The sequence below is a fragment of the Austrofundulus limnaeus genome, unplaced genomic scaffold (genome assembly GCF_001266775.1).
Source record: "Austrofundulus limnaeus strain Quisiro unplaced genomic scaffold, Austrofundulus_limnaeus-1.0 Scaffold17921, whole genome shotgun sequence".
Taxonomy (NCBI): Eukaryota; Metazoa; Chordata; class Actinopteri; order Cyprinodontiformes; family Rivulidae; genus Austrofundulus; species Austrofundulus limnaeus.
In genome coordinates this window covers 1-324 of record NW_013970323.1, presented here as the reverse complement: position 1 = coordinate 324, position 324 = coordinate 1, and the positions used below count along the sequence as shown (strand labels likewise).

The 324-nt window shown below is 60.8% G+C and overlaps 1 protein-coding gene across 1 annotated transcript; it reads left to right on the top strand.

Annotated features, from left to right (window-relative positions):
- LOC106512834 (kinesin-associated protein 3) lies at nucleotides 1-285 on the top strand (the record flags this gene model as incomplete). The annotated part of the gene is given in 2 exon segments (XM_014001356.1): nucleotides 1-89; nucleotides 160-285. Coding segments are annotated over 2 exon segments (215 nt in total), but the record flags the coding sequence as incomplete, so codon positions are not given.
- Between the last annotated feature and the right edge of the window lie 39 nt (nucleotides 286-324).

The window sequence follows — 324 nt, the reverse complement described above, 5'->3', positions numbered from 1 at the left end:
GGCCAACCTGACCCTCCTGGACCTGGACTGGGCCCTGATTCTGCAGGAGTACGGCCTGTTGCCTTACCTGAAGGACCGGCTCAGACCAGGTGTGTGGTCAGAATGAGCCCCGCCCCCTCAGGAGCAGAGCCACAAGGTCCAAATGTTGTGTTCTTACAGGTTCTGTTGAGGACAACCTGATCCTGGAGGTGGTGGTCCTGATGGGGACCATGTCCATGGATGGTCCCTGTGCTGCCCTGATGGTCCAGTCCGGCCTGATCCCTGCTCTCACCCAGCTGCTCAACGGTCAGGACCAGGACCAGGACCTGGACCACGACCTGGACC